At 41.6% G+C, this 27,140-nt stretch overlaps 1 protein-coding gene and 1 long non-coding RNA gene across 3 annotated transcripts in view; one reads left to right on the top strand and one right to left on the bottom strand.

The window, feature by feature from the left end:
- LOC132233355 (colorectal mutant cancer protein) overlaps positions 1 to 1,506 on the bottom strand; it is a 238,117-nt gene extending 236,611 nt beyond the window's left edge. The window contains exon 1 of one of the 2 annotated variants that reach the window (XM_059693891.1): positions 869 to 1,506. In XM_059693891.1, the coding sequence (XP_059549874.1) occupies positions 869 to 925 (57 nt within the window). In that variant the 5' untranslated portion in view covers positions 926 to 1,506. The remainder of the gene's footprint in view (positions 1 to 868) is intronic. The other variant, XM_059693892.1, reaches the window with a different exon arrangement.
- Positions 1,354 to 24,498, top strand: LOC132233361 (uncharacterized). The gene is made up of 4 exons (XR_009452604.1): positions 1,354 to 1,471; positions 11,061 to 11,215; positions 22,302 to 22,384; positions 23,092 to 24,498. It is a non-coding gene; the product is annotated as an uncharacterized LOC132233361 (long non-coding RNA).
- Positions 24,499 to 27,140: the final 2,642 nt, after the last annotated feature.

The following is a 27,140-nucleotide window of genomic DNA, read 5'->3' as shown; positions in this document are numbered from 1 at the left end:
TCAGACTTTCTTCTGAGCTCCCAGTTCTGTAGGTTTCCCGTCCCTACTTTTCAGGTATTCAAAGCCTTGGGGGGCGGGGGGGGGGATGTGCCCCAGGCATCCCTAAAGTCATCAAAAAGGTGGCTTTGGGCATCCTTACCGTTCACATATTTGCATGCCGTTTGATGCAGCCTTTAATTTCAAAGCAAGGTCTCAAACACTCAAGTGGCTATGTTACTGTAAGAGCCAGGAATTGCAAATGCTCTTGCCTCAAAGACTCAGGAGTCCAGTCCCGGTCAGGAAATAAAGTTCTAAGCGGCTTTGATGTGCTTCCTCCCCACGCAACTCCCCAGCGCGGTCATTCGTCTCCGCCGCGGAGAGACCACCTTGCCCGAATTTATCCAAACGCATCACACGTGGGAGCCAAGTGGCAAATTTAATAATCCAATGAGTTCCCGGCCCCACCAAATTAGTTGCCGCTGGCTTAAGCTCGGCTGGGATCCCCGGGTGTTTTGTGAGTACGAAAAGCAGAGTTGTACATAAACGGGGGGGGGGGGGGGGGGGGGGGGGGAGACGGGTGGGAAGGGACAGGGGACCCAGACCGCGGAGAGTAAAAACGCCTTGGCGGGTGGTGAGAGCTTGTTTCTTTTTTAAGCCACTCGTTTCAGACTGAAACATCAAGCCAGTTCAGGTCATTTCCTGAGTAACACTACAAGTTAAAACAAGATCCAGAAAATCTATTAATCTTTAATTGCGCTGCCTCCAGACAGGGAGTGCGAGGCGGGTGCGGTACCGGGCTGGGGGGGGGGGGGATTAAGAAAGGGGAGAGGGGGGTCAAAAAGCCACTCTGCCCAGGAAACCAGAGCTCTCGACCTCAGCTGTTTCTTACCTCGCTCAGCTCGGCCGAGGAGTCGTTTCCGTATTTCAAGGCAACTCCAGAATTCATGTCTGCACTTTTCAGAGCCGAGCTCCTCCTCCAGGTCTCGCAGCTGTGAGTTAGGCTTCACAGGCTCGCTATCCACTGCTTGGTCCCTTCTGGCAGATTCTAGTCTAGACAGCCATTTTCACCCAGGACAGCGGTGCAGTCCTAACGAAGGATGCCAACACTCCGAAGAGGAGCAGAGCCGGCTCGCGACTCACGGGCGAGGCATTGCTGCAGGAGGCTGGGTGGCGTGGCGCGCTCGCAGCTGCTGCAGCGGCCGAGCCGGCGCGGGGACCCGCCCGCGCGCGCTCACCGCCGGGTCCCGGGGCAGTGCCACCCTCGGCGCCGCTCACCACTCCTGCGGCGTCTCGCCGACCCCCATGACCAGGCTGGAGGCAGCTCCCAGCGAGATCCTGCACCCTAGAGGGCTTCGTCGAGCTCCAGAACAAACCCGGGCGGCGGGGCGAGGAAGATCCGCTCCCCGGGCTCCCGGGAAGGAAAGAAAGCTAAAGAGAGCCCGAGCGGAGCTGCGCTTCACGCCGAAGTTTCCCGTTTGAATCGGCTGGAGTTGTAAGTGGTTTCTGATTGAACACAGCTGTCTAGCTGCTGGCTACGGGGCGCGCGGAGGAGGCGGGGCCAGAAAGAGAAAAGCGGGGGCGCGGGGGGGGGGGGTGGGGGGAGCCCGCAGGAGGCAGAGCTGAGACGTGCAGGGAAGAGCTCTCTAGGACCCAAGTGATTCCAGGACCCAAGTCCAGGAGGGAGAAGAGAAACAGGAAAAGACACCTGAGTAATTGTGCAGAAAAAAATAAAAACAAAAACCAACACCTTCCCTCCTGGAAGCCACTTGCCACGATTCAATAACGTCAGGACAAATCTGAACACTGTACATCAGGCCACGCTGTGCGCTTCTCACGGTACATTAAGATTTTACAAGAGTGTAGGGCGGGTATTTTCCCTGATCAGTCTAAAGTCAACACCGAGGGTGTAAATTCACTGTCAAACTCCCTCTGTCGCTGCGGGCGGATTACACTTTCTGCATGTCCACAATAAAGATCAAGATGCCCCATCCCTTGAAAGATGTAAGACAGGCTCAAATAACCTTTCGTCCCCAACGCCCAGACCTTCCTTAAATATATTACATTCCCATCCTCTTCAACCCCCAGACCTTCCTTTAAAATCTTACTGCGCATCTGAGCAGAGCTAGGTTTGTATTTCTGGGGCTTGGAGTATGAATCAGGAAAGATTTAAGGGCTGTTATATCCAGTGAACTCCTGGAGCCAGAGCTTCCCTTCAGCCTGGAGTTAAAAACAAGGCGGGGAGGGGATTTTCTCTCCATAAAGGTTAAAGTCCCACTGAACTTGAGATGCACTGGAACGTGTCTGATCCTTTAAAACAGCAGGTCTTCGGGATTAACCGTCTCTTTCTACACAATGGGAACAAACTGTCTCCAACCCCAATGACAGACCTTGGCATTTCCTGAAGTCTTCTATGAAAAAGCCATTGTATTGTACATTTGCAAGGTCTTTTTTCTTTCTTTCTTTCCCTAAATAGAATGTTTACTTTGCTTTGTAAGAAAGAGCAAAGAGTTTTGCATTTGCATATATCTGCTTGCCCATCTGCCTTCCTGTTGAGTTCATTCATTGCCTGACTTCAGACACTACTGGGATGAAGAAGAGTTTGCTGCTTCTTTGGAGCCCTGAATCCTACCTTCTGGGGCACTGCCAGACTACAGCACATTGGGAGAAATTCTTTTGCATGGGTGGGGGGAGGGAGGGTGATGTTAGGAAGCCGCATTATTTTACTTATTTATTCATTCAAACTTGTTGAGAACTGATTGTGTGCTTGAAGGTGGAGATGGTGAAAGAGTATCTACATATGTAAAAGGCTAATAGGCAAAGTGTCCCTATGGGAGTTTGACCAGGAGTTCTATCACTTGCATGATGTGCACTGACCAACAGGGGGCGGTGTGGAATGAAGGCCCTGGCCAGCAGCTGGAAGGCCCCAATTGGCCCTGATCGCTGGCCAGGACTAGGGACCCTACCTGTGCACGAATTTTGTGCACTAGGCCTCTAGTAAAAATATAAAGAAGATCCAAGCACTAACCTTGTCCATAGTGCTTATAGTTTCATAAAACTTACCGTATTTTTCCATTTATAAGACACCCCCATGTATAAGATGCCCCCCACTTTTCCAACCCCAAATTAAGAAATCAATATTTTAAACATTTTGCTGGTTTTCCTCTTAAGTTCTTCTTCTTTTTTGGCATCTTAAGGAGTTGTTCTTCCTGTTTTCTCCACTGTCTGATTATACACTCTGGGAGGAGGTCCAAATTGTCTCTCTGCAGCTCTATTTCCATGCTCATTTGCATAGCTGATTACATTCAATTTGAATTTTGCAGAGTAAGACAATTCCTTACCGGTATTTATCTTTTTATTTTTTGACATCTTTATGGGCTCAGAACGCTCTCGTCCCTGTTGCATCTGCACAGTCTCCACCTCCACCTCCAATTATGGCATCAACTGACATCAGTAATAGTAAGGCTCATGATTGGAGGAAGCCTGTTTGACAAGGTATGGGCAACTATGTACCCGTGCAGCTCCCTCCTTAGCTGACTTCCGTGTATAAGACACCCCTCAATTTTCAGTCTGATGATTTTAGAAAAAAATAGCATCTTATACATGGAAAAATATGGTAAATAAAGGCGTGTCTGTTGTGGTAAATGGTTAGAGTGTCAGCCCTTGCGCTGAAGGGTTGCAGGTTCAATTCTGGCCCCAGTCAGGTGAGTGTCGGAAGCAACTGATCAATGTATCTCTGTTTCTCTCTCTCTCTCCCTCCCTCCCTCTCTCTCTCTCTCTCTCTCTCTCTCTCTCTTTCTCTTTCTCTCACCCTTCTTCCCTCTCCCCTCCCTCCCTCCCATTCTTTTAAAAAAAATCAATGGAAAAAATATCCTCCAGTTGAGGATTAACACATATACACACACAAAAGGTAAATAAAAATGAAAATTCTAGACAGAAAATGAAACTTGCTATAAATGCAGTACAAATGAAGACCTACTGCAGTTCAGAAGAGGAAGTAGGATTTTTGGCTGAGCTGGGCTAGAGAAGAGTCTGTAAAGGAATCGTAGGAGAGGCAGCATGTGAGATGATCTTTGAATAATGGCTCAACCCAGCAGAAATGGGGAGTAAGAACAAGGTATATCCGTTAGTGGGACCCCTGTGAGGGAAAGTGTGGATGGAGACTGGAATGTGCAAAGCAAGTGTGGAGACATTCCTTTCTGGGATGGAACCTGGATGAGATGAGTGAGTTGAAGCCAGATCACGCACAGTTTTGAGTGTGAGGCTGAAGAAATGGGACATCTGATAAGCAATGGAGAGCCACTAAATATTTTTGAGCACAGAAATAACAGGATCAGAACTGTACTTTTATACATTACAGAGAATCTGTATCACACTCATGAGTAACTAACATGAATTCAAATAGACTAGTGCTGAGTGTTTAAAAAAAAAACATATTTTAAAAGAAAGTAGTTAAGGTGTATTAAGAAACATTTTCATTCTAGATGGCCACTAAAACCAAGCAGATGACTTAATCTGATAGTCAACAAAAAGAAAAGTGGAGGAAAAACTGGCAATGTTAAATTATTAAAAAGCAATATGTCTGTAGATTTTGCTTTATGGGCAATATAAGGCATTTTAAAGAGTAATGTTAACAATAAGAAATTTTCTTCTTAAACAATAACTTTAATACTCAACCACCACAAAAGATGCAATTCCACTACCATCTGGCAGCAGTAAATATGGTAAATTGAAAGTGGGAAATGGACATGCCAAGTGGACTATACACCAACATACTAGCAAGAGGTTACAAGGGCCTGATTTAAGTTGGGCCAATGGGAATGGACAGGAGGGAGCAGAAGCTATAAAAAGAGAGTAGACAGAAATTGTGTGGAAAAAGAACTTAAAAATGACTTGTAGATCTAGAACTTGTTTGAATAGGATTTTAGGCAATGTCCTAAAAAAGCGGGGGGTGGGGGTGGGGGGAGGAAAGGGGAGAACAGCAGGGAGGAAATGGGTATTCCAGAGAATAAATAGGTTAAGAAGGAAACTATGTTTGGGATATCATAAGTTGAAGGTGGCATCTAGATATTGGGCCAGGTCAGAAACTCACCAGCAAGGGAAAACAAGAACCTCACCCTCAGGACAACCTATTCTTCCCTAGCATAGTGCTGGTCATTCGGTTTGGACGCCTGATCTTTCATGTTGTTTAGGCCGTTTAGACCCCCTGAAATTCCTCTCTAAAGATAACATCTAGGCCTCCGTTATATTTCAGCTCCAAGCCCAGAAAAGCAGCAAAATCAGACATGGCTGCCTCAGAACCAGCTACATTGACTACTGACTCCCTGCCCTGGCACTGAGCAATCAGTGGAGACCACAACCTTGGAAAAGCACACCTGGAGAGCTTATGGATATTCTATTAAGGACCTCCCCTGAAAACTCCCCTAAGATTTCCACCTGAGAGAGATAAATCACTCAGGACAAAGGACACCGTGCGCACTCTCCCTCCAAGGAGCATGCCTTTGCCATTCCCTTCCTCTCCTTCTCCCACAGGCACATATCCCCCAACCTCTAAGGGACCCCATGAGATTTGCAATCAGGGGAGCAATGGGCAGTGGCAGCTCCTCCCAGGCTAACCTCCTGAACCTGTCTCCAAGGCCCTGACTTCTCAGTGAGGCAGAGCAGCCCAGCCTAGACTTTTCTGTTGCTTCTTCTATGCCCTTCCTTGTTTCACTGTTCTAAGTACATTTTCCTGCCATCATGGGCCCAATACCCTTTGGCTCAGTGCTATATATATATATAGCTCTTTCCTTTGGATATTTCCACCCCCTAACCCCTATTCCTTAAATAAATTCAAATTTTCTTTAATCACCATCTGAGATGGCTATTTAGCCTGCTTGCCACCACTAATTTTAACCTTTCCGAGATGTTCAGCAGAAAGGTTAAAATGGAGCTATAGAGATAAGTCAGGGTTGAGATAGAGATGGAGTGGAGGCTTGAGGTTACCCCTATTAGAATAGTAAATGAGCCCAGCTGGTGTGGCTCAGCAGTTGTGCGTAGACCCAAGAACTAAGAGGTCAACCATTGGATTCACAGTGGGGGATGTGCAGGAGGCAGCTGATTGATGATGTTCTTCTCTCACTGATGTTTCTATTTCTCTGTCCCTCTCCCTTCCTCTCTCTCTCTCTCTTAAAAAAATCAATAAAAACATATTTTAAACAAAGAATAATAAATGAAACGGAAATGAGGTAAAGATTACCAAGGAGGACAGGATAAAGAAAAGAGAAGTGGTCTGAAGACATTACCTTAAGGAAAGTCTTTTCCATGGAGGCAAAAAAATAAAAGAGGAAATGGTGGGGAAAGCCACTTGCAGAAATGGGAAGATAACCAGGAGAACTCTGAGTCTGGGAGTCTAAAGGAGATGTTGTGAAGACAGAAGGGGCTATATGCTATATATGCTATAGAGTGGGCTTGGCAAGGAGAAGAAGCCTGAAGACTGATAAAAGTCCGTTTCAAAGACATTACTGTCCTTCAAAGATACATTTCTACAAAGCTGAGGAGACAGAACCCAGATTGCTACAAGGAATAATGAAGAACTGGGGGGATAACTGTGCACTACACTTTTTAAAAAAAAAAAATATTTTATTGATTTTTTTACAGAGAGGAAGGGAGAGGGATAGAGAGTTAGAAACATCGATGAGAGAGAAGCATCGATCAGCTGCCTCCTGCACACCCCCTACTGGGGATGTGCCTGCAACCAAGGTACATGCCCTTGACTGGAATCGAACCTGGGACTCTTCAGTCCCCAGGCCGATGCTCTATCCAGTGAGCCAAACCGGCTAGGGCTGCACTACACTTTTCATAAATTTGATGGTGACAGGAAATCAGGAGGTGGGATAGTTTCTTAGAGTAGGTAAGCAATGTTGAGTAGAGAGTAGAATAGGCATATTTGTAGTCTGTGGCTAAGGGAAACCCTGGAGACCCAGAGAGAGAAGGAGGATGGAACAAAGTTCCCGAAAAGGGAAGGAAGGAAAGGACCAAGGACAAAACCCATGAGATTAGGTTTGCCATGGGCTTGGAGAAGAGGAGGATTCCAATGCACCTTCTGGGAGACCAGCAACAGTTGGGACAGCTGGATAACTTATAGAGTAGTCAAAAGAAGGCCTCATTCACAATAACTAATAGCACTTATTTGGAAAGTTATCATATGTCCTCTGTGTGATTGGGGGGGGGGAATAAAGCCTGATGATAATTTATAATCAAATGTCAACTTAAGGCAAGGAAGACCATAAATTGTCTGTCACTGCAAGGAGAATAGAATACTGGTGATCCCCACCCCTGACACTATTCAAGCATAGGTTAAAGGCTGATAGGACACACCGAAAACCAGTGGCATGTAGAATTTCATGCAACAAGGGGGAGTCCAAATCAGTTGTCTTCTAACCTAAGATTCCATGAAATTAAGAGTTGTTTTTGTTTTTGCTATAACTTAAATATCTTGTGATTTTTTTTTTAACCTCTTAGTCTGGGAATCTCTACTATCAAGAAATCTAAGATATTACTATAGACAAGAATGCAATGGAGTCAATATCCTATGGAGTTCCTCAGCAGGTCATCTGAGCACACTAAAGGGGAATGAAGACCCAAGTGCAATTCCAGTATAATAAGAAAAAGGTCTCAAAATTAGCACTCACCATAGTTTACCAAGTATGTAACTGTGCATGCCTCAAATCCCTTCACAGTGTGGCTGCCTCAGCACGATCCCTCCAGAAGAGCTTCTCCAAGTTCTCCTTCTGCAAAGTGTAAGCTCCTATTCAGAAGTATGGGCAGGAAGTGGCAGGGGAATTTATCCAGATCAGGGTGCAGGTCTGGGAGAAGGAGGAAAACCTCTTTTCACATGCAATATCCTGAGGCCTGGGTCCCCCTCCTTCCTGGTCCTTATTTTTTCTACAAGCTAATCTCTTCTTTACTCTGGTCTCTGGGAGAAGAGGAAGCAGTGAGCAGTAGTCCTGGGAAAGCAGTTGCTGTTTGGATGAGTGGATGGGTCTGTGTACCAATCGCATGCTGTAGGTGCCCTGGCATTGCCTTTCTGCTACCAGTGCCAGTCTGGTCCTCTATGTGTACCTGCTGACCTCTGTGATATCTATATAGCATGGATTCTATACTGGGTTTCTCTGTATCCTCTACTGTATCCTAAACATCTTGGGCAAAGATCCTGACCTCCAGAATTAAGGAAATTGACTGAATCTTTGAGACTAGCTAAGCCCTCTGTCTTTACTCCTAGGGTATCCAAACCACCCTGGTCTGCCACAGGAGTCCACTGTGCTGATTCAGGCTTGTCCTCCTGCAGCTCACACAAGGACCCAAGCTCCAAAGTTGCCCCCTTCCACCTTGACTCTCTTAAACTGAACAAAACATTGAGACTCTAGGAAGAGAACAGTCTACTTAAGCTAATTCACACAAAGGTGAAAAATACCCATAACCTTCTCAAAGGAGCCCGACGTATTTGCATTGTAAAAAAGAGAGTGCTTTGAAATAATGTTAAGTTGGTGGGATTTCCTGAAGAAGAAAATGACTTTTCAGGGGAAAGGAGGATTTCAAAATGCAGAGACAGCAGGAAGTCCTAGGCCTCTAAGTCCTTGAGGGCCATAAAAGTCAGGGAGCTCTCAAAGTATATACTCAGAAGAATTTCCTGCCCTAAATCTCTAAGCCCACCCTCTTGAGTCTAGAAATGTTTTCCCTATGCCAACTCCTGTGGCCCTCTGTTCAACCACCAAACCAGCTCTTCTCTCAATGGCCTGCCCATCACAAATATCATTTGCTCCAGGTACCACAACATAAAGAATTTGGGCAGCATTGCACTAGATGATCTTTGTCTTGGTCTCTAATGTTCTCAGAGAACAACATGAAAAACTGGAAGAAATCCTGCAATCACCTAGCTAATCCCTGCATCCCATTTATATAGGTGAGGATATGTAGGGTCAGCAAGTTTATGGCATTCATTCAAAAAAAGAAAAACACTCAGTGTGCAGTTGTTGTGTTGTACCTTAGGATTCAGTGGTGTGTGGGCAAAAATCCTTGCTTTCCAGAACCAGCATGCTTGGTGGGAAATGATCAATAAACAAACAAGGAAGACAGTTACAGCTTGTGATGGTGCTATGAAAGGATTAAGTAGGAGCTGTGATGAGGGAGAGCAGGCTCCTGAAGTGAAGCTGTCAGAGAAGGCCTTGAGAAGATAACATTGCAGCTTGAAGGTCAAGAAGAAGCCTACTAGGCACTTCTCTGAGCAAGGACAAAATGTTGGGGCAGAAAAGGGCTTTACTTTTCCAATAAATTTCAATAAACTTCAAGTTTTATATTTAGTTTAAATTTTAATTAATAGGTAGAGAATGTGATGGAGCATGGTGAAACAGATGATGGAGGAGCCAGACTATGCGGTGGGTGTGTAGGTCATAGATTTTATTCTTTGTGCATGGAGATGCCACAAGCAAGATAGAGACACAATCCAGTTTATGTTTTTAAAAGGCAAATCTATTCCTATACAAACTTTACCACTAGGAAATGTAAAAAGTAGACAAAAGGAAGTCCCTTCTTTATAAAAGTATTCTTGTGAATAAATGAAGATGGATAGAAGATCCCTATTATGCAACTGCTAATGAATTAATGGATTTAGATATAAAGCACAATGGATACTAATATTATAAAAAAAGACATACAACCAAACATATGACTTCTGATAGAAGAATACAATACCACCTGTGAAGCCATCCTAGCAGTTGTTAACATGAAAGAACACGTAACATTACAGAGATGCAATCAGCAAAACCCAGACTATAACTTTACAGGACAAGCAGTCTGGTTTCTTCAACAAATCAATTGCAAGGAGGGGGAAAAGCAAGTGAACAGTGAGATATTAATGGAAGAGGAATCCTACAGACATATCAATCAATATGTGGTCCTTATTAGGACCTTGATTCAAACAACGTGACTATAAAAAAATCATGATATTTAAGAGATATTCAGAAATATACGTTTTGGATGTCTGATGATATTGAAACTTACTAATTTTTAAGATGTGTTAATGGCCTTGTAGTTATACTTTAAAAGAGTCTTTACCTTTTATAGATCATATGTTGAAATATTTAGGACTAAAATGATATAATATATGGAATTTGTGTCAAAATACTAGAGGAGGCAAGAAAATAGATGTGGTTCTCAATGAATTGATAACTATTAAAGTTGGGTGACAGGTATATGGGAATTCATGCTACTCTGTCCATTTGTATATATTTGAAGATCTTCATAATAAGAAATAACAAAATAGAATAATTTTGCTTTTATGTAAAGAGTGGGTGGTAGTGCCATACAAGTAAAGCAGGGAATCCTGTTAATGGTTATAGCAGTTATCTGGTAAGAGAATGCCTATGGCCTGAAACTCAGTGAAATAAATTAATGATGAGAAATGGATGAACTTGAAACATATTTAGATAAAAGTGACCAGGACTTGGTGAATGATTGGATGCAGGTAATCAGACTAAGAGAGGAATCAGAATGACTACCAGTTTGGGGGTTGGACAACTGGCTGTGGGGAAGGACTGGGTTTGGGAGAATCAAGAGTTCCATTTTAGACACATTAAACTGGAGGTTCCTATTTGATATCTAAGAGGATGTCAATAGCAGCTGGATAAATGAGTTCTGGATTCAGGGGAGAGTCAGGCTAGACATATAGATTTGGAAGTCCTCAGCATGCAGGTTATAGTTGATGTTGAAAGCCACAAGCACACATGAGGCCACCTAGGGAGAGAGTGAGTTCAAAAAAAGAAGCAGTACCAAGACTTACCACTGAGAGGCTCAGATATTTCCAGGTTGGGGGGAGGAAAAGAATCAGCAAGGGAGGTCGAGGAAAAGCATTCACTGTCCTGTGGTTGGAGTGTTGGCCTGCACACAGAACAGTCATGGGTTCAATTCACCATCAGGGGCACATACATGGGTTGCAGGTTTTCTTTCCACCCCCAGTTGGGGTTCATGTGGGAAGCAACCAATCCATCTGTCTCTCTCACATTGATGTTTCTCTATCACTCTCCCCTCTTCCCCTCTCTTCAAAGCAAAGGGAAAAGCATCCTCATGTGAGGATTAACAAAGAAGGAAGAGGAGGAAGAGAAGGAGGAGAAGGAGGAAGAGGAGAAGGACGAGCAGCAGTAGCAGCAGTATTCACTGAGGAAGAGAAAAAATGAAGATATGACATCACAAATGTCAAAAGGTGAGTATTTCAAGGACACTGGCAATCTATGTGGAATGCTGCTGAGAGTTTGAAAAGTTGGCAACAAAGTAGTGTCCTTTAGTTATGGAGATGACCTTGAGAGGAGCAATTTCATTAAATGAGGTGATGGATAGATTAGTGTAGATTAAATAGTAGCTCGAGAGTGAAAAAACTGAGAGAGAACATGGAGATTACTTTAGAGAAGCATGTTGCCCCGAACCTCACTACTGCTGAACTATCCGATGAGATCTTAAACCAAAGTCCAATGTCTATTTCTGAGCTTTTCTCGTTTCTGAGCCCTTTCAGTCAAGTTATCTTGGAGTCCCTTAGCTGGGACTAGAGACTCTAGTTGTTAGCATAGTGGATCCCCCCTAAACTGATAACTGAAGTCCGTTCCATTATTCTGGGACTTTACCTTATTGTTTATGAAACTGGATACATTGCTTTTAGATCCAATGACTTAGTGCTGTAAAATAGATGGAATACAGAAGATAATTTGGTTAGTCTGTGTTTAAAATTTGCTAAGAAAGAAAATGTTTGAAAACTATTTCCAGATTAAATCTCACACATAGAACAAACAAAAATCTAGCCTTCTCCAACTGCAAATATGACTCAAGCATTAAGAAAGCACCCCTGTGGTGTTTGTCTCATTAATCACATTCATGAACTGCCTCACACACAGCCTAGTCATTCTAATAACATAAAATCATTTGGCGTCAATGCCCCTGACATTATCAGTGGGGAATTCCTAGTTGAAATTCACTAACTTATGCAAGCATCACATGATGCTTCAAAAACTTCTTGGTGGTCTGATAAGATATTTTGGAGCCTGAAACTTAGTATCTGTGTTGTCTTGTCTTAAATATTCAGAGTCTCTTTGAAAAATCTTTACTCATTTGTTCTCCAAATTTCTTTAAACTATATCAAATTATCTTTGGAAATGAAAAGTAATCAGTAGAGATTAAGGATTTGGAAATCTAAGGGAGTTTTAAAAAATAAGTATTAGATCCTCCCAGGAGTACTTGTGTATAGTCAATCTCTTAGAAAGGAAAAAGAAAAATATACATTAAATAGATGCATGAAAATAGATATAGTAAAATTTGAAAAACATGTTTCAATTAAATGAATTCCAAATGCCTGCCACTGCTATTTCTGGAGCTCCTTGGGGGGCTAAAACAGCACCATTCCACTGCTGTCTTTAGCTAGAAAATGTTGCAACAGCTGACCAAAAGGAGCAGAGAAATAATGAATATACTATAATGCCTCATAAACCCAATGACAAAGGAGGCAGTTCACCTGACATTGTACCGAGCTGACAGGAGAAGACAGAAGGTCTGAGGCGCAGGCTGGGGAAAGCCATCAACCTAGGCTTTGAGTCCACCAAGTACCAGTGTACAATTTAGTGTTTAGTACCTTCACAGACTTATGCAATCATCAAGGAAGAAGTAAATCTATCTCTATTTGTAGATGATATCACCCCTGGAGAAAAGAGGTCTTATTTCTCCTTCTTCTCCTTTTTTAAAAAATTTGATTTTAGAGAAAGAGGGAGAGGGAGAGGGAGAGGGAGAGGAAGAGGGAGAGGGAGAGGGAGAGGGAGAGGGAGAGGGAGAGGGAGAGGGAGAGGGAGAGGGAGAGGGAGAGGGAGAGGGAGAGGGAGAGGGAGAGGGATATATATATATATTTGTTATTCTATTTATGCATTCATTGGTTAATTCTTGTATGTTGCCCTGATCAGGGATTGAATTCCCAACCTTGGCCATTGGGACAATGCGCTAACCAACTGAGCTACCAGGTTAGGGCAAAGTCTTATTTCTTAAGTGAAGACAGAATCAAGGAATGAATTTCTTTATTAAAGATAGCCAATTACATGGTTCAATTAAGCTATCATCATACTCTTATAGAATTTCTTACAGCTTTTGAAATAGCACCCCTCAACTCCATTACCACTCTCTAAATATGAAGCCCACTTAACGTTCCACATTCTCAACAATGCCAATCCCTCTTCCCTTCCCTTCCCTCCCCTTCCCTTCCCTCCCCTCCCCTCCCCTCCCCTCCCCTCCCCTCCCCTTCCCTTCCCTTTCCTTAATTGTATTTCACACTCATTGATTGTTTTAGAATTTCATGTTCTAGAACCAATCAGGCTCCAAATTTTGGCTTATTTTCCCAGTTATGAGGAACATGGCTATTTAAAAGCACTATCAGCCTCTTGTTGGTCCTTCAGAGCCTGTTATCTGCAAGTTATCACACATGTAAAAGCTTGTACAGACTGTTGTCCAAACTAATAAAAACTACCCTTATTTTTCTCTCATATCCAAAATATTAAGGTTTTGCCCCCTTTGTTCACATTGATCATGTTTAATCCTTTTCATTTGAAATTATTTTTCAAACACCTTCCATTACTGGCACCAATGACACAGAGGGAAATGTATCACATGGGAAATAAAAGCAAATCTTAAGCTGTACAGAGTGTATTAAGAGGTGCTTAGGAGTATTAAGCATATTCTTCATATGCTGAATTCAGTTATTTATCTGGTGGGTGCTTGACAACTTATAGGTATTAGGATAAGCCTTATGAAGTTGACATTTCATGGAACATAAATAGTAAATAGCATTAATGTTAAATAGTTCAACTTAATACTAAGTTCTGTGTCGCAAAGCTGGTTTAGAAAAGTCAAGGTTGAATTGTTATGTAAATAATCTTAATAGCATTCAGAGAGGTCAAATGTTCTTTATATGACCTTTTAAAGAAAACAGCAGATTGGGGTGATTAAATTATTTCTCATTGTAAAGAGCCCAGGCAGTACTGGACACAAAGTAGACTCTCAAGAGATGCTTCTTCTAGTAAGTAGGAGAATCCACTTATATTAGTCATATTCACAACTGAAAGACTATAAAGATAACTTGAGAATATTACTTAAAATCCTTTACAGTGTTGCTAACTGAATTAATAATAACAAATAACAAGAACAAAGGGAAAAATAAATTTATAGGCTTCATTGCTAGCAAAGGCAACTACCTATTCTTGTTGTAAATGAACTCTCCTAAGAGTTGAATATTCTCCTAGAGCTCACTTATATTTCTGTCATGATCCAATAAGTCCCAAGAATGAGAGAAACTATATTTCACATAGCCTACACGAGCCCTGGCACATCTAATCTGCAATCGCCACTTTTAATTTACATCTGAAAAATGAATGAATGAGCAACTACAGGGATATAAAAGGCAGGGTCACATAAACACAGTGCATAATTCTATTGCACCTGATGCTCAACTCTGAACAAATACACTCCATTATTTGTGCTGGCTTTGTATCAAAAGGGGTAAAATGAGTTGCTCTTCTACCTCATGGTAGACAAGTAGAATCTGTCAAATAACATAGCATTCAGCCCAACCTACTTACTTGATCATATATATGTAACCAAGTTTTCACTTTAATGGCATTCCTTTTAAATTTAAGCAAAGCAAAATGGAAATAACACTGCTTTAGATGCAAAAGTATGGTGAAAATGTCTTTTCTGATAAAGCTATTTTAATGAAAGAAACTCTGTGAGGTTTCCTGATTCCTGCTCAGTATTTAACCACCCAAATTAGATTCACTTCACTGGCTGTCTTCATCAGATTTTATAAAACTGGGGACTATACAAAGAAATAAAAAGTGAGGGTTTTCCTTAAAGTAGGATGCTGAGTTTTGAACACATTCAGATTAAGTGAAGAAACTTGATTAAACCAACAATTCAAGATAATGATGAAATGAATGCTGGAACTCAGCTGCCTGACACAATTTATCATATGAATTAAATTTTCTGTTAGCTAACCCACTTAAAAAAAAACTGTATTCAAACATCTCCCTTCAGGGAATTGGCCATATGTGGAATTAACAGACTCTTGGGTCCACAGGAGGCTTGCCTTGCAATTTCTGGGTTTGTTGGAAAAGTGAGTTTATTGCATTATATTAAAATGGACACTGGGAGATTTATTGGAACATCTGACATTCTAATGGGCATGTCTATTTAATCAAATGTGCCACCATACGAATATTTACAGGTGCAGCAGCAGTTGTCTTCGTGAGTGATAATAGCAAACAGGGATGTGTATGGCCAGATGCTAAAGAAGGCGCTTCAAATAAGGAGGCAAGTGCATGTGGCGATGATAGGGAAAGAGCTGTCATGATGTGCGACGTGGATCTTTCTAAGTGCGTTCACAACCCTGTAGCAAAATGTTTTCCATAAAACTTTCATTCCACAAATAGAATTAAAAAATGGGGTGGTAGCATATGGCCATGTAAATTGTAAATGCAATCCACATGTCCTCAACAATGCCAGTGTGGATGGGCTGATGAAGATGCAAATGGGGAAAGGTATACCAGTAAGTTGGCTACCTCACAACACCCAGATGGCCCAGAAATTCTGGATCTATTTTGTGAATATCAAAAGGAAAAATATGATCAGAATATAATTTCAGCTCTCATATTCACAGTATTACAGACTTAAGATTTTATCTAGCTTAGATATCACAAGATGCATTGGGAGATTTCAGTGCTTTATACATCATATACGAAGGACAAACGGGAGGCAAACCAATTATAAAGAGGTGGAGGCCAGATAATTTCCAATTATTGATACCACACTGTAGGGAGATGGCTCAAGATAGATTTGCTAAGGAAATTATGTGATGAAGTCTTAAAGAGTTTAGTTAGCTGGAAAGGAGTTTCATTTTGAGCATAGTTACCCCTCAGTAACTGAGTGGGATTGGTTCCAAGATCCTATGGATACCAAAATCGAAGGATGCTCAAGTCCCTTATATAAAGTGGTGCGGTATTTGCATACAACCTATGCAATCCTCCCTTATACTTTAAATCATCTCTAGATTACCTAGAACACCTAATACAATGTAAATGCTACGCAAATAGTTGTTATACTATATTGTTTAGGGAATTATGACAAGAAAAATATTCTGTACATGTTCAGTTCAGACACAACCATGGTAGGCCTAACTACACAGTACACGTCAGCAACAGTGCAATATTTCCCCCCAGAATATTTTCCGCCTGTGGTTGATTGACTCTGTGGATGTGAAGGGCTGACTTTACAATTACTGTCTAAAGCACTGTACTACATACTTCACATATATGGTATCGCTGTTACTGCCATTTTTGAGATGAAGAAAGCTCAGAGATGAAATAATTTCCCCAAAGTCACAAAGTCAGTACATGCCCAAACAGGAATGTGAGTTTGAGGTCTAACCCTTCTGATTCCAAAGGCTGCTCTTTTTCTACACTAAGTACCCACCAAACTGTCTTTCATGTATCACCTTCCTAACTTTTGCTAGACCATGAACCACCTGTATTATATTCCGCTTAATATTTTCTCTAATTAATAGATTTATACTTTAAAATATTTATTTTAAATGAACAATTTACAATACTATTATTAATGGAAAATAATTTAGTATTAGTAGAAGGCAACTGTAAAAATATATTCTAGCTAAAGCTTACCCAGAGCTTTGAACCTGGGGACTGCCTTTTCCTTATACGAAAGGTTTGAGAAGATTAAGGAGGTATTCAAACCTCAGTGCACCAAAATGAGGCTCTTTTCTTGATATAAGCAGAAGAACTGAAAGAGAACTGAAACGGGAATTCTACTCTTGTCCTGTGACACAGACTTATTTGATGACTGCACGTGGTACAGGTGGGTGTACCACCTGGAATCACCGTGCCGGCCACCTGGAGCGTGCTGGCCAGGCTTTGGGAAAGTATGTGCCACGGGTTGAGCATTTTTCTGTGAACTGGAGGAAGGGAAAATGAAAGATAATTGATTAGATTTGACCTTTTCTTCAAATAAAAATTCAACTTGAAAGAAATTAGGTCTCTCTTTCCATCCATGATTCAATTACATGTATATTTAACAAATCTGGAACCGAACTGAAATTGAACAGAGGGCTAACTTCTTTAAAAATCCTGATGTTCAGCAGCTTTCAAGTATGCTGGCTCTGGGAACTAGTGCTGAGTAGTTGCCATGCGTCCTGATGAACCACTGTAGGAGGTCGCAATGCAAGCATCGCCGGGCTCCTCCCTCTTACAAACCTTCTTGGAGGAGACAGGCTAGAAGTTCCTAATGCCTTGCCCACTTCTGTGTAAACCTAACACAAAGTGGTCATGTCTCATCATCATTTTGTCCTGAAAGTATCCTTATTTCTCTAAAAAGTACAGGATGACAGCATGGCCATTAGAGTACCAAGATCATTACCATAAAATACTAAAAAAACAACCCACCAACTCCATGTGTCAAGCATAATGGCCGAAAGATATTTGTGCATCTTTATTTCAAAAGTATTTTGTTTCCTAATCTTCAATAACTTGACTTACTAGCATATTTAATAATGTATATAAACTTCTGCAAAAATACAAATAATATTTTGACTTTTGGTATTTTTATATGCATGAAGTATGTCTTCCCAGAAAAACCCACATTTATATGTGTAAATTCAAATCTACTATGTAGTAACACACACACACACACACACACACACACACACACACAAGCTGTTTGTCTCAAAAAAAAAAAAACCACAAAAAACACCCCACCAAATTTAGTAGCAGAAATGGCAACAGATCCTAAGTGAGGACTATACTGAAAAAGAAACACAAATTCAGAATCATGTCAGGAAATAGATTTTCCAATGGTGATAAAATTGTACATGACACAAGACTAAGGAAATTTTCTAGAGTCATTGCAAAAAATAAAAATACAACAACAAGTTAAATGTCACCTTGGGAGGAACAGAGTATTAACTAGTAAAGAAGACTGATAACCTACAAGCCCTCTACTTGTTCCAAATATATTTCTGGACAAATGCATGTTTATTTTAGAATTAGGAAAGCATACTGCTTACATCTTAAAAATGTCAGGAGCCAGCAACTAGTTGAATAATTAACAGAGTTTTCTGACTAAACTATTACTTCATAAAAGGTGATTCCCTCCCATGTTACTCCTTCCTCTTTTCAATCAAAGGCGGGGCCCAGTGACTGACACATGGATACTGCTGAATGAAAACCATAGTCAGTAAATTAGTGCATAGGTGAAATTTTGCTCTTAAATATAATAAAATTGGACCAGATTTTAGAAATGTGAAGAGAGACGTGACTTACATGTCAATCATTTCACTTCTCTCTAAGGGGTGTCAACTTAGCACTACTGATACTGTCTCAAATATTTAAATATAATATCTTACCCTGCCCTAGTTGGCACAATGATATAAATGGCTTTAGGAAATTCAACTGCTCTAATTTTCTAAAGCTAAATCTTTGTTAAAAAGAAAAAAACACAGGTGTGAAATGATATTCCATCACACCCTCATGTTTTAGTAGTCATTTTGCTCTGTTTTTGTGAAATATCCTCAGAACAACTGAAACTGCTAAATATAAAGAAAAGAAAACAGTAACAAGAGTGATAAGCAATTCTACCCTGGCCAGGTATCTCAGTTGGATAGAGCAAAATCCCCTGGTCAGGGCATATACAGGACCCAACCAATGAATGCAGAAATAAGTGGAACAACAAATCCATGTCTCTGTCTATCTCCCCTCCTTCCCTCTCTCTCTCAAATCAATAAAAAAGAATGATAAGAAATTCCCATTTCTATTGAAATATGAAAGTATAGAATTTCTATTTTTTAAAAAATATGTTTCCATTGACTTCAGAAAGAGAGGAAGGGAGAGGGAGAGAGAGAGAGAAACATCAATATGAAGGACAACCTTTAACCAACCGAACCACACAGGCCAGGGCTAGAATTTCTCTTTTTAATCTGAAGTCTAGAAACAAGACTATAATAACCTTCCCATAGCTGAGTTTAAAAAAAACCACAAAGTTTCTTTGTAAAATAAAAGACATACTAAAATGTTTTTTTTAAAAAAAAAAATAGGGGAAAGTATTATCCTCAGGGACACATAATTTAATAATCTCAATTTTCAAAACTTGGTTTTTGGAACTAGAAGCAACCAGTTCTTCAAACTGTTTACTAATTTGAGATAAAACCTAAATCAGAGCTCGGCCTCCTGGATGTGAGAGGAACTGCACCAGGCAGGGCAGAGGCCACGTTAGGGAACTCATGTGGTGCCGCATAAAAATGATGGGGACCTGGAGAAGTTAAAATTTTAGCTTTGGTTGTATCATTAATAGGCTTGGTAATTAATGCATGTAGAAAGCTATTGTTCCAGGGACTGGAGTATATAACTGGACATGCTCTGACTTCAGGAGCCCCGAAAGCAATTCCACATTTCTGTCCCAGGATGACTGCAAGGGACCAAGATGGTATCTGAGCCATTGTCCTGCAGGGAGAGAATGTCTGCTGCCCAGGATGCAGATAAAGCATCACCGGTCAGCTGACAAAGGGATGCTTGAAAAGTCACCGGACTGCAGCTTTTATATGATTAACCTTCCCCTGAATTCCAAACCCTTTACCTACACTTTTCTTCTCCTTACAAAAAGGGTTGGCTTGAGCCCTAGCTGGTTTGGCTGTGGGCTGAAGAGTCCTGGGTTCGATTCTGGTCAAGGGCACATGCCCAGGTTGCGGGCTCGATCCCAAGAAGGGGCGTGCAGGGGGCAGCTCATCAATGATTCTCTCTCATCATTGACGTTTCTATCTCTCTCTCTCCCTACCTCTCTGAAATCAATAAAAATATATTTTTAAAAGGGTTGGCTTGAAATGAGATGTAAGACAGTATTTTTAGGGTACATAACCTGCCCATCTTCTCAGATCGCTGGCCATCTGAATAAAGCGCTCATAAAGATTCAATCCTTGCCTCTACTTACAGGTTCTGATAGTGACAGGTAGCATGAATGCCAACTTTTCTGGTTTCAAAAGTATCTCCTCAATTAGAAGCACCTCAGTTATAAGATGGGCCCTTTTATTCCTGAACTTGACTCCAGAAGAGCAAATGTTCCAGTTTTCTGAAGTACAAAAGACTTCTTTAAATGCAAAGCCCAGGTTCTGTACTAAAGAGCAGTGTTTCTCAAACATTAATGTGCAACTGAATCGAGGACTTGTTAAAATGCAGATTTTGATTCACTAGGTTTGGGGTGATGTCCAGGATGTGCATTTCTAATAAAATCCCAGATAAAGTGGATGCTACTGATTCATGGACCAACTTGAGTGCAAGGATATATAGGGTATACATTTGTAGCTTCCCAGACTTTACCATCTAGTGGGGGAAACTTGTAAGTAAACATGTAACCATAGTAGTTTTCTTTGTCATTCCTACCTACTGATTATCTAATATGGCGGTGGTAAGTATTTATTTTTATTATTTCTTAATTATAACTTCTTTTCATGAATATGTTGACATAAAATGATCCCATAGAAAAATATACACAAGATAAATATTATGAACAGTTTCACTTAAAAAAGAAGAAAATCAATTATGAAAAAATTAAATTGTACATTACAAGCTTCCCAACTGAAATAATTAAAAGTGTTTCAGTAACCAAAGAAGAAATAAACTCCTCCAACACCCAGCCAATTATTCCATTGCAGTTTTTTGGACGAAGTCAACATTAACCAACAGTGTTCATTTTATCTCTATTTATATCTCCTGTTTTAAACAACCAGCTGAGTTAAAGTATAGGGATTTCCTAGTCATTCAATAAATATTTATTGAGTATCAACAATGTGTTAGGCACTGGGCTGGGTGCAGAGGACAGAGAATGAATGAATGGGGAGAGACAAGTAATAAACAAGTAAATAATTCATTGGAAATAGAAACATCCAGCACTACTTTGCCAGGTGTGTGAGTGAGCCCCTCTGGAAACAGATTCTCCAACCCCAAGCCTTCAGGTGACTGCAGCCCTGGCTGAGGCCTTGACGGTCATCTAATGAGAGACATGAGCCAGACCACCCAGCCTGGCCATTCTTGGGTTATTGATCCACAGGCACTGTGCGCAACAATAAATGTTGGTTGTTTTAAGCCACAAAGGTTTAGGGTGACTTGTTACGCAACCATGAACAACTACTACAGAAAGAAGTGGGTGAGAGGTAAGAACACACCTATTTAACAAGGGTGGTCAGGAAAGCCTTCTTTAAGAAGAAGACATTTGCCCAGCCGGTGTGGCTCAGTGGTTTAGCAGCATCGACCCATGAACCAAGAGGTCTCTGGTTCCATTCCTGGTCTGGGCACAGGAATGTGGGTTGTGGGTTTGATCGCCAGCAGGGGGCATGCAGGAGACATCTGATTGATGTTTCTTTCTCAGTGATGTTTCTATCTCTCCCTCCTCCTTCCCCTCTTTTCTAAAAAATCAATAAAAACATATTTAAAAGAGAAAAGAAGACATTTAAGTTGAGACAGATAAAATGGAGTCAGCCCTGAGCAGAAGGTGGTTCTTTGGTGGCAAGATGAAGAGCACTCCAGAACAAGGGCACCAAGTGGAGGTGCTGAACAGTAGATGGGAGCAGTGTTGCCAGAGCTTTCCGACAGGAAAGGGGGAAAGGTGCGGTCCGGTCACAGAGGTGGTCTTAGCCATACCAGGCAGGGCCTCTTGTAGAGAGTTTAAGTTATTCTCAACACACTGGGAATCCTTTCATGAGTCTTTAGCAGAAGACCAATGTGATGCCCTCTGTTTTAAAAACCTCCGTGGGGCTGCCGTATGGGAAAGGAATACTTAGGCCAGGCTTGCTATCTACTCTTCAGTCCTTCAGAGGCTCAGATAAGCATGATCAGGAAAGGCTTAAAAGTACGAGGAATGGCATGAGTGTGTCATTACGATGACTACTACTGTTGCTGTTATTCCAGACTCGGCCTGGCGTGGCCTCTGGAGTGCTGCAGGGGAAGAAACAAGCCGAGGGGAGAGCAGCAGGACCGCTGGCTTCACAGGACCTCACAGCCTTTCCTGAGGCAGCCTCCGAACCTCTCTGCACCCAGTCCCAAGCATAGACGGGGTGTATACTTGCTAACCCTGCAATGTTGATGAGGAACAAGAACGAATTTGCAGTACAAATATTTACTTTTGGCTATAGGTATGACTTTTAAAAATATATAAACTTAATTTTCATTATGTAAGTAATGCTCATTGTAGAAAAATTCTCACTTATTTTGCAGGTAATGTGTATTGCAGAAATTTTCAAGAACAAATATGTAAAAGAGAAGAAACTAAAATTACCAGTTACCCCAATTACTCCAAGGTAAGTACTGCTTTCAACTTCCTTTTGGTAAGTATCGTTCTAGTATCCCTACGCCTATATATGGAATATATACTATATACTGGTTACAACTAAGATTTTTTAAAACTTTTTTTCTCCTCCATTATAAAAACAATAAATGCTTATTTTAGGCTGTTTGAAAAATACAGAAGGGATAAAAACACTAGCACCAATAATATGACCTCTATCTATTTCTTTTTTCTTTTTTTCTAAAGAATTTATTGATTTCAGAGAGGAAGGGAGAAGGAGAGCGAGAGATAGAAACATCAATGATAAGAGAGAATCATTGATCGGCTGCCTCCTGCACACCCCGTATCGAGCCCGTAACCCAGGCATGTGCCCTTGGCCAGAATCGAACCTGGGACCCTTCAGTCCGCAGGCTGACGCTCCATCCACTAAGCCAAGCCGGCTAAGGGTCTCTATCTATTTCTTTCTGAGAATCTAAAGGTAGCTGAAACTCACTCGAGTCTGCAGCTGTTGCTCTGAGCTGCCATTTTACAAATATTCACTTCCTTAATTTCAGCCTACCTCCTTAGCTCATTAAGAAAGGAAAACAGAAGTTGAGGACTGTTCACTGCATAGAGGATTTGGCATATCTGTATACCTCACTTTGAGATAAATAAGTTGGGAGGGGTGTGGAATAAGAGACTCAAATTCTGCTAACAACAGCTCTCTGTAATATATTATAGGGGCAGTGCTTGAAGAAATGGATACACTTCGAGTAATTCTCACAATAAGAATGCGCAAACTGAATTTTCAACCTCGAAACAAAACCTGTCCGGTGAAGTATATTAAATTCTGGTTATCTGGTTGCCTACATTTCTCTCAATGTATTTTCAATGACCTAAATCCAAGTTTGAAGTAAAAGTTCATCCCTTCCTGGACATCAGCCATTCTTATTTTAATATGCTTCCCTGGACTTGCCTGCAAAGTCTGTTGTTGCTATCCCAGGCATCACCCAGAACCACAAGTGCTGCGAGCCAGAGAAATGCAAATCTCAGTGATAATCTTGAATATTTTATCCAACAACTAGAAGCCATTTACTTAATGGAAAATATTACAATGCATGATGCCATTCCAATCAAGGCTTAATTCATTTGCAGGCAGACTTTCAAGAGCTTGAACTTGCATTTTGCTTATAAAAGGAGCCACTCCACAGTTAAATTTCACAGGAATTTAAACCATCCATCCACTGCCAACCTGATCTAGTTTTACCCTTCTGATGCTACAATTACCTTTTCAGATTCATTGGAAACATTTTTAGCCAATAGGTCCAACAGAGATTGATCTTGATGTACCTGGACTCTGAAAAGCCACGGTGGAGGCTGGGCCTGGATTGTATTATAGTATGGCAACCCGAGATGACTCTGGGGTATGGGGAATTAGGGGGAAGCAATGATCAAATAGGGTTTCATTTACACCTTTGCTTGTAATTTAGATGTCTTGTCTAGATTAAAGCCATTAGTGGGCACAAATGGAGAAAATGTGTTTGAGTGTGATATGGTTTGAATTTCTACTATCTAACTATGAATCAAAACAAGGAACAAGAGTAATATGGGCATACAGAAGCAGCCAGAGAGAACCAAGGCTGTTTGGTTAAAGGTTATATCTGGTTTCATAATACAGGGGAAGCTAGGACACATAATAGGAATCACTATATATTATTGATGTATAGTTAGGGTGCTATATTAAATTTACAATGAATTTTCTATGGTTCTTGCCATAGAGTATGGATTCAGTCATTTTCAAGACTCACTTAGTAATTTTTATAAATTCCCATGGTAGTGAACCCCTTCAAGTAGTGTTAAATATAAGCTGTCTGAACTGGGGTGGATTACATCAGACTAGAGTCAATAGTCTATAAATGGTCCTTCTTTTCAGAATTCTGTCTCAATGAGGTCTGTTTCTATAATGAAATGGAAATCTTATTCCCCCAGAATTTCCTGTAAGAAGAATTTCTTTTTTATTGAATTTATTGGGGTGACATTGGTTAATAAAATTATATAGGTTTCAGGTGTACAATTCTATCATATGTCATTGGTATATTGTATTGTGTGTATACACCCCAAATAAAGTCTCTTTACATCACTACTTATTCCCCTGTACCCTTTTCTACTCCCCCCGCCTTTCCCTCTGGTAACCACCATACTGTTGTCTGTGTCTATGAGTTTGTTTTTTGCTTAATCCCTTTGCTTTTTTCACCCAGCGCTGAAACCCCCCTCCCCTCTGACAGCTGTCCGTCTGTTACTCTACCTATGAGTCTGTCTTTATTTTGTTTGTTAGTTTATTTTGTTCATTAGATTGCACATATGAGTGAAATCACATGGTAGTTGTCTTTCTCTGACTGTCTTATTTCACTTAGCATAATGCTCTTCAGGTCCACCCATGCTATTGCAAAAGGTACGAGTTCCTTTTTTATGGCCAAGTAGTATTCCATTGTGTAAATGTACCACAGCTTTTTGATCCACTTACCCACTGATGGACACTTGGGCGGCTTCCAAATCTTGGCTATTGTACATGATGCTGCAGTGAACACAGGGGTATACATATTTGAAAGGAATACTTTGATAAACCACTTAATGTGGAAGTGTGAGATGCTAAGGACATGTCTAATAATAAAAGATGGTTTCTACACTACAACATACAATATTAGGAAAGGAATCTGCATCCCTCCTAAGAAGCAGAAGGAACTAGAGAAGAGTGAGCACTGCTGGGAGAAGGGTGTGGACCACAGAGAGAAAAGCCTCAGTTCTGGGCCAGGGGAGGGTCTTCAGCGGGTGGAAGTGTCTAATATGGACTCTGATGCTCCTCCTTGCTTAAAAAGAGGTGAATGAGAGCGTGTGAGTGTGCACGTGTGTGTGCACGTGTGTGTGCACATGTGTGTGTGTGTGTGTGTGTAGGGGGTGATTTACATCTGATAAAAATCTCCTCTGTCCTGATCTTTCACTAAAGTCCACACTGCTCACTAGCTTATTTGTGAACATAGATTCTTCTGAGTTCCATGTCTGGGTAACAGTGGGGGGCACAGAGATGGCACAAACAAACACTGATACTCAAGGGAAAGAGGCACTGACATTTGGGTTATTATAGTACTGCTGCTGCTTACTATATTTTAGTATGAGAGATATATTGATGTCTGTAAACAAGAAATACAATCTAGCAACTAACAAATGATTCTTTTTCCCAATCCTATATAATAAAAGGCTAATATGAAAATAGACTGGCCGAAACCGGTTTGGCTCAGTGGATAGAGCGTCGGCCTGCGGACTGAAAGGTCCCGGGTTCGATTCCGGTCAAGGGCATGTACCTGGGTTGCGGGCACATCCCCAATAGGAGATGTGCAGGAGGCAGCTAATCGATGTTTCTCTCTCATTGATGTTTCTAACTCTATCTCTCTCCCTTCCTCTCTGTAAAAAATCAATAAAATATATTTTAAAAAAAAGAAAAGAAAATAGACTGAACAGCAGAACAACTGAACAACTGGTCACTATGATGTGCGCTGACCATCAGAGGGTGAGAGGGGAACAGTGGGTGTTGGCCACGGAGGGATGGTGGAGGAGAGCAGGGGCACCAGACCAAGGCGGGGCACTGGTTAATGTCATCGGTTTGAGCCTCTGCTGATTACTGAAAATTCTTTGCTCCCGTGTGTCATGGTCCCACCCGGCGCTCACACCTACTGCCGGCACTCGGTGCTGGCCCTGAGTGTCAAGCAATCAGGCCCCTATAGCCACTCCCCCTGCTCCTGAGGGGCAATTGGGGCAGCAGCGGGAGCGGGGCTGCCAGGAGATAGGAGTCTGGGGGCCGCAGCGGGAGGGGCGGGGGGGGGGCGGTGCAGAGGATGGGCCGAGACCTGCCCCTGTGCCCACTGCAGCCTCGAGGCCCACAATTCCTTTCAAGGTTCATGAACTTGTGCACTGGGCCCCTAGTAGAAGTATAACTGACACCATAATTCATAGATCTAATAATCCTTTTCTGCCTTAGTCACTGGCAAGTTTACTTCTTCTGGTGTTTCTGTGAATGCTATTCTTATCAATAAGCAGTGCCTGCCTGTCCCCCTCCCCCCCGACACACACACACACACACACACACACACACACTCACAGAGAAACAACTGGCACAAGTGATAGTTGGGGGAGGGGTGGAGAGGGTCAGGCTTGAAAGAGGGGCTGGCCATCTAAGGATTAGTTGAGATGATACAGATAAGGCCCTTCCATCGCATCCCAACATACAGTAAACACTTAACAAATGTGACCGATATTATTAATAGTAATAGGAACACATTAGTCCTTCTGCCTGCTTCTGTCTCTAGGGAAGGTGTTGCCATGGCACAAGGACAATTACCTCAAAGACCCAAGAGAGACAGGAATAGGGTAGAGATTACTCCTCTGCGTCCGAAGAGTCAACAGAAAAGTTAAGGTGGGGTCCACCTCTCTCACTACTAACTCTTTTTTCCCCTCCCTTTAAGTCTGACTGAAGAAAGCCTGCAGCACTCCTGGCAATTAGATTGAGGACTCTCAGTTCCAAATGCATTTTTGATAGATGCCTCTAACTGCATCTAAGTGGTAGGAGCATTTCTCTCAGCATTTAATGCTAATCGTCTCTGTCATCTAGGCATAAATAACTACACAATCATGTCAGGAGGCCCAACATAAATCCACCAGGGGTTTTAATCACTCTCCAGTGAGTGTGTCTTATACAAAATCAGAGACATGAAAACCCAACCAGTGAGTGTGTGTGT

This window comes from Myotis daubentonii, chromosome 4 (genome assembly GCF_963259705.1).
Source record: "Myotis daubentonii chromosome 4, mMyoDau2.1, whole genome shotgun sequence".
In the NCBI taxonomy this organism is placed as follows: domain Eukaryota; kingdom Metazoa; phylum Chordata; class Mammalia; order Chiroptera; family Vespertilionidae; genus Myotis; species Myotis daubentonii.
Note: the sequence above shows the minus strand (reverse complement) of the source record. Positions and strands in the feature narration are given on the sequence as shown.